This window comes from Nannospalax galili, unplaced genomic scaffold (assembly GCF_000622305.1).
Source record: "Nannospalax galili isolate Female #2095 unplaced genomic scaffold, S.galili_v1.0 scaffold280, whole genome shotgun sequence".
Classification (NCBI taxonomy): domain Eukaryota; kingdom Metazoa; phylum Chordata; class Mammalia; order Rodentia; family Spalacidae; genus Nannospalax; species Nannospalax galili.
In genome coordinates, this window is record NW_008347808.1 from 951,178 (window position 1) to 958,606 (window position 7,429).

General features: G+C 40.9%; 1 protein-coding gene and 1 pseudogene across 1 annotated transcript in view; both read left to right on the forward strand.

Moving 5' to 3' along the window:
• Msn (moesin) overlaps positions 1 to 7,429 on the forward strand; it is a 79,829-nt gene that overhangs the window by 44,975 nt on the left and 27,425 nt on the right. Inside the window, exon 2 of the mRNA XM_008844360.3 lies at positions 5,495 to 5,578. Within this exon, the coding sequence (XP_008842582.1) occupies positions 5,495 to 5,578 (84 nt within the window). The remainder of the gene's footprint in view (positions 1 to 5,494; positions 5,579 to 7,429) is intronic.
• LOC115072256 lies at positions 2,808 to 2,962 on the forward strand (annotated as a pseudogene).

The window sequence follows — 7,429 nt, forward strand, 5'->3', positions numbered from 1 at the left end:
GGTTCTCCAGTTCTACCCCAACCATAGTTCCTTAGACACTGTACTACACCAGGATCAGGTAGATGGCAATAAATTTCTAGGAAGTTCTTTAGCCAGAAATCTTTCTAACCAGAAACAGAATTTGAAGCAGGAAGGACCTATGATTGTGGATAGTTAGCCCTCAACCAACTGCGGATTGACAATATTTAGGGGAAAGATTGCATCTGTACTGAGAACATGTGACCTTTTCCTTACTATTATTCCTTAAGCAAAATAGAATAGTGACTGTTTACATAGCATTTACAATGTATTAAAGCATTTTTTGTGTGTTGTGAGGTTGAACTGAGTACACTAGGCAAGGGCTGTACCACTCAACCACATCCCTATCTCTGTAGCCACCTATCTTTTCTATCCTCTTATTCGATGCCTATTTATGTAGCTAGCATTTTCTTAGTACCTGCTGAATCTTGGGAGAGATGTAATTCTGAATTAGGCATAGACACCGAGATGAAAACAAACCAATGTGTTAGAACAGAAAGACAACTGTTCCGATTCCATTCTCTCTGTCCTCTCAGGTTTTTTTTTCATTAGGGATTTTGTATGTATGTGTGTGTGTGTGTGTATGTGTTTTATGTATATATTCATGTGGACATGTGCATGGGCACATGTGTGTCTTCATAAGTGGAGGTCAGAGGTTGATGTCAGATGTCTTCCTCTATCATTCTCTACTTTATTATTAGTTTTTGAGAGCGTGTCTCCTACCTAACCTGGACCTCACCGATTGGCTATACTGGCTAGCCAGTGAGCTCCAAGTATTTGCCCATCTCTCTCTCCCACCCCAGTACTGGTGTTACAGACATGATGTCACCATGTCCAGCTTTTATGTGGGTGCTGGGGATTGAACTCAGGTTTTCATGCTTGCACAGCAAAGTGCTTTATCCACTTAGCCATCTCCTCAATTCCATTTGTGTTTTGCTATCACCAGAGGTAGCATGGAACTCCTCAGAAATTTCAGCCCATTGTGGATACTATATGAGAACCCATTACTGTAGGGGTCACTTGGTTGGCAGGAAGCCTAGGGTAATACCAAGTGAGGTGGCTAACCTTGCCTTACTCCCATGGGGCACTTGTCTTACTTGCTCCTTCCTTCAGCGCCTTTCCTGTCTCATTGTCAGTCCTGAAATAGATTTCCTCCCTGAATCTCTGGTGAGATTTATTTACAAAGTTATTCCCCGGGTCTGGCCTTTATCAGAATTATTTAGCTGGCAAAATGGCGTCTGCCCCCTTGGCAGTGCTACCTGACCTTTTGCTCAGGAAAATTCCAGAGATTTAAAGACTTATAAGGCTTAATGTAGTACCTATTCCATGGGGATTCACACCTTTGACAATTCTGTGCTTAGGCGTCCCTTCAATTTTGTAAGTAGCATGTCACCATCCTAGAAAACTAGTTAGAGATTGTTTTGTAATTTAAAGAAGGGAGACAGCACCTATAATATCATTATTCAAAAACCAAGTATAAAACCAGGACGTTATTCCAACTGTCTTTGTATATGTTTTACCAATCTGAGTTCATGTACTGTATTAAACCTTATTTATAATTATTATTACTACTACAGTGTCTTCCTTGAGCTTGAAATTTTATTACATTTTATTTATCTATTTTGTGTATGAATGTGTGTGAGCTGGAGGCATGTATGGTCAGAGTGGCATGCATAGAGGTCAGAGAACATCCTACAAAAGTCAGTTTTCTCCCTTCACCATGTAGGTCTCGGGGATTGAACTCAGGCCAACATGTTTGGAGGCAAGCACCTTTATGCACTGAGCCATCTCATTGGCCTCAAATATGAAATTCTGTATGATCATTCTTAGTAAACCACCTTTTGGCTATGTCGTATAGGTCAGTCAAGCAATATATCTAATATTTTAAAATTTATCTTTGGTTTCTCTTTTTTAATCCCTGATGTCTTTTAATGGAAGATTTCCATATTTTGTAAGAGAAAATTGACATATTAATTTACATTGCACAATCTCAAATTAGACTTTGATTCAAACTTCCACTCACTAGCATTATGACTATGCAAATACCCATTTCTTTATCTGCAGTGTAGAAATAATCGCAGGGTGATTGTTGATATCAAGAGAGGTAGTGCATATGATATATCTAGTGAGGAGTACATGTAGATATATGAAAGCTGCTGTTCTGAGGGTTACCTCTAGTTTGAACCCATCCTGGCCTATGTTTGGGGCCAGCCAGGGCTACATAGTTAAACCCTGTCTCCATAAACCAAAACGAAGTAAAAACAAAAACAAAAAGCCAAAACAAAGTCCCTAAAAAAAAAGCAATCTGTTATGTACTGTTACTATTATTACTACTACCAATGCAGCCAAGATTTTAGCCAATGAAAATAATGAAAAATTTCAGTTTTTATTGGCTTACTTCAGGGAATCTTTCTCTTAAAAAAAAAAATTTTGTGCGGGGCGTGGTGGTGCACGCCTTTAATCCCAGCACTTGGGACACAGAGGCAGGCGGATCTCTGTGAGTTCAAGGACAGCCTGGTCTACATAGTGAGTTCCAGGACAGCTGGGGCTACAGGGAGACCCAAAAAAATTTTTTTGTTACTTTATTATATGTGTAAGAGTGTTTTATCTGTATGTATGTGAGGGCACCACACATGTGCAGTGCCTTTAGAGACCAGAAGAAGCTGTCGTATCTCCAGGAAATGGAGTTGTGGATGGTTGATAGCTGCCATGTGGGTGCAGCAACTGCTCTCAACCACTGAGCCATCTCTCCAGCACAGGGCATCTATTTCTAACATTGTGACTATGTTTTCAGGTACCAGTGAAATACTGTGTGATTACCTGATACATTTTTTTTAATTAAAAATAAACTTCTTACTGGCCCAAAAGGCTGCCATAGAAATACTGACTCATGGGCCCGGTGCCCCTTGCCTGGGCTCAGGAATAAATTTGGTCACAGACATCAGAAAAAAAGAGAAAAAATTCCAAGAATTTGTTTAATTTAGCATCCTGAGGGGCAGAGGTTATTTTCAGAAATTTTTACCTTAATATCAGTGATTATATATTACCCTGCAGTTCAAGCATTTTTTCCATGCCCTTGGAATTGTGATGTTAAAAGCTTTATCTCCATGACTTAAGCCATCTTGGCAGATGATTTCATGGCTTGTGTTTTCCAACACCCATGATATATCAGGAAGTGTGTGAGGTACCAGGGCTAGCAGAGAGCACATGGAAGAATATTGTCTTTGCATTCTGGCTTGTAGTTATGTACTGAGAAACAACAGGATCTTTGAGAATTATCTGGGTTGAGCTTCCACTTCAGCCTGTAGAATAAACAGCTCCAACTCTCCACTGTGTATTTGGGATGTTGAACCAAGGAGCTGGAAGGAATAGTACTCAGTAGAGACAATGTAGAGACAAATCATTTGTCATGAACATGGTGGGATTTCCGATGCACTGAACCGTTTTCTTCTAAGATTCTATAAAAAACCTCGATTAGATGTTGTGGAGCCTCTAACTCTTCTTCCTAAATAATTGAGTGCTACGTGATATTTTGCTCTACCCCTGACTCCCCTCTTTGTCCCTCCATTCATTGATTTGACTTTGGTAGGACCTTTATATTGTCTCCCTCCTTCCTCTCTTGTGCCTAGGGAGATCAGTAAGACATAAATACAGGAAGTGTTAACAGTGTAAGGCAGTACATAGAAGCACAGACTTCATTACTGGAATGATCCTTAAAGATCACCTCAGTTAACTGCCCACCTCATCCTATTTCTGCTCTTGCACAGATGAGGGAAACTAAGACCCAGAAAAAAGATGAGAGTTATTCAGATTGGTAAACTGAGCCAATTACAGTGGTTCTAGGCTTAGAATCCAGTTTTGTTAAAGTTTACTTTTTAATACTTCATTCATTATTTTTATTTTATGTGTATGAATGTATTGCCTGCATGTATGTAAGTGTACCCTTATCATGCAATGCCCATGGAGGTCAGAAGATGGTGTCAGATCCCCTGGAACTGGAGTTATGGATGGTTGTTAGCCACCATATGGATACTGGGAACTGAACCCAGGTTCTCTGCAAGAGCAGTCAGTGTTCTTAACCACTGCGCCACCTCTCCAGCTCTAAAGTTTATTTTTATTGTTTCACAATTTTATCTATATATGATGTACATTGATCATATTCTCCATATTCTTACCCTCCTGCATTCTGTCTTGTGTGTGTGTGTGTGCGTGCGTGCACATGCACTTGTGTGTGTGCACATGCCTGCATGCATGTACACTCCATTGCATTTAATAAGGATTGCTTGCATGAGCATAGGTGAGAGGTTATTTACTTGAACAAGGGAAACTTAGCAGTGGCTACATCAGAAGAATATGACTCCTCCTCTCTGAGCACCCGAGCAACTGTTAATTGCCTATGGCTCCTTAGGGAGGGGCGGGGTCTCATAAGCCGCTTCTCTATCCATGATGCAATGGTGATGGGCTCTGTCTTGTACAGGTGTTGATCAAGTAACCATCCGTGCTGTGAGTTCATAGTTACAGTGAGCATGTCATATCCAGAAGACAGTGTTTTATAGTACTACTCCCCGTCCTCAGCTCTTACATTCTTTCTAGCCTCCCTTCTATGATGTTCCCTGAGCCTTTGGTGGGGATAATGGTGACACAGATGTCCTGTTTAGGACTGAGCCCTCAAAATCATTTATTCTCAGCCCTTTGACCAGTTATGAGTCTTTGAATTAACTAAGGTCCACTGCAAAAAGAAGCTTCTATGACTAAGGTTCCGAGAAGAATTAATCTATGGGTATAGACATAAATATTTAGAAGGCAGTTTGACAACATGTCCATTTAGTAAAACAATAGTAGTAGGTTCCCCACCAGGGCCTGTGACCTTCCCAATCACAGTCTTTGACCAGGTTTACAGCACAAGGCATAAATCCCTCCTGTGAAGTGGGCTTCAAGTCCAGTCAGAAAGCAGTTGCTTACTGTTTCATGCCATTCTTGTATCAATGGGCACATTTGGCTGACGGGTTGGTACTGTGGCTTTCAGGGTTCATAGCTGGGAACTCAGTGTTCTTTATTTTGCACTTACCTTGCCTCTGCAATTATCTACTAGTATGGTAGCTATCTAGGCTGTAGATCAAACATGAGAAGAGGATGCCATGAACTGGACCTGGCTGGTATAGTATAGAAATGGGGAACACTTCCCGGAAGAAATAGTCAACACTTTCTTTCTCTTGGTAGTAGGATGATTTTCATTCTTGTTTGCCTCTTGATAAGCATTGTCTGTTGCTGCTTTTGCCTTCAATAACCTGGTTGGGAATAGGATGAGGTTATGACTTGTGTCAGCACTCCACATTTATTCACACCAATTTCTAAGTTGCTCAGTTTCTTGGCATTCTGGTTTCTTTCTTCATAGTTGAACAGAGACACTTGTCCCAGCCTCTTCTTCTGAGCACAAAGTCAAACAACTAATCTGCCTTCTTTGATCTCATTCTAGATCAGTGTGCGTGTGACCACCATGGATGCAGAGCTGGAGTTTGCCATCCAGCCCAATACCACTGGCAAGCAGCTGTTTGACCAGGTAAGAGAGAGACTTGTTGTTCCTTAACCACTTCTGCCAGTAGGTATCACCATAATGCAGATCATCCATGCCTTCTGCCCTTTGCCAGAGAATCTCTTACTGGTTGCTAATCTAAGGAAGCTGAAAACAAAATTGATTCCAGATTTAGTAAAAAAAAGGAGGCAAAGTATAATTTTTGTCAGTCTGAAACTCTATGGGACTAATGAATCCTGTCCTTGATCCTGAATAAGGGAGAAAAGAGAGGAAAAGTATGACTCCGTGCTAGATGTCTGAAAATATGAGCTTATGGAACCTGGAAAATGTTTATGTTTACCTATTTATTTATTTAGAGACAAGTGCTGTAAAAAAATGCCCAGGCTGGCCTCTATGTAGCCCAGTCTGAATTCTAACTCACAGTCCTCCTTCCTCAGCCTCCCAAGTGGTGGGATTACATGCCTCCATGCTTGGCTCCTCTTCATTTTAATGATGAGGTACAGAATTTATTGTTAATAATCTAGTTATACCTAGCCGATATTGCAATAGAATTTGAAATCTACGTCCCTGTCTCTGAACCACATAGTTCACATAGTTTTGTTACTTTTTTTTCTTCTTCTCTGTAGAATGAAACTAACTTGTTCTCCTTGAGATCATGAATTCTGAATGTTCCTTTCAAAGGAATATTAGGACTTAGAAGAATGGAGTACATTATCTCCTACAGACATGCCAAGAAGATAATTTGTTATTCCCCATTTATAACATAATCCTTCCTTTCTCCAGCTCAGAATGTCTCTTTGTTATGAATTATGATTACCTGAAAGGATGAGATATCTAGTAGTCTGCAAGTTACGTACACTTTTGACTTTCAAGGACTCTAAAAGTACCACAGGAACATGCCTTCTACAGCCAGACTTCCATGAACAAAAATAGGGCTCCCATTTCCAGGGTCTATTTTCCCAGTTTCCCAGCCAGCCTCTAGTGGGTGGTGATGTTGGGGCCACTTATCACCTTGATGGATTCTATAGGCTCTTTGTTGCTCTTTCCTTGTTCTCTGGGTCCCTCCACTATATAAGAATACCCTAAGACTGGGGAGAGGAATGAAGAAAGCAGGAGGTCTTGTTCAAATGGACTCATTGTATTCCTGTGAACCCTCTGATGAGAGGAAAGACAAGGGGAGAATGGAGATGGGAGTGGGAGAGAGCTGCTTTCCATTTAGGTCTTCCTTCATGTGAGAAAAAAAGAAACGGCTAGCTAGCTTGGTCATGCCCTCTTAGTACCTGATGTCACATCTAGTGGGAAAAGGATTGTGACTAATATATGTGGGAGTTAGCATTTAACCAAAACTTAGTATATGCCAGTTATTGTGACAAACATTTGACTGTTATGAGACTGTGAGTGCAGAAGTTAGTACTGACCACAATTGGCAGATGACAAAGTCTCTTTAGTTTTCTAACTAGGGTTTGGGAAAATTCTTGAAGCTATCTGGGTTAGTAGTCTCATCTTAAGAAAAAAAAATCTAGAACTGGTAAGATTGCTTAACAGATAAAAGCACTTACCCTCAAGCCTTGATGACTTGAGCTTAGTCCCTGGGTCCCACATAGTTAGGAGAGAAACAACTCCTGCAACTTTTGTCTTCTGACCTCTACACATAGGCTATGGCATATGCATAGACACACATACACACACACAGACACAGGCTATGGCATATGCACACACACACACACACACACACACACACAGACACACAGGCTATGGCATATGCATACACACACACATACACACACACAGACACACAGGCTATGGCATATGCATACACACACAGAGACACACAGGCTATGGCATATGCACACACACACACACACAGACACACAGGCA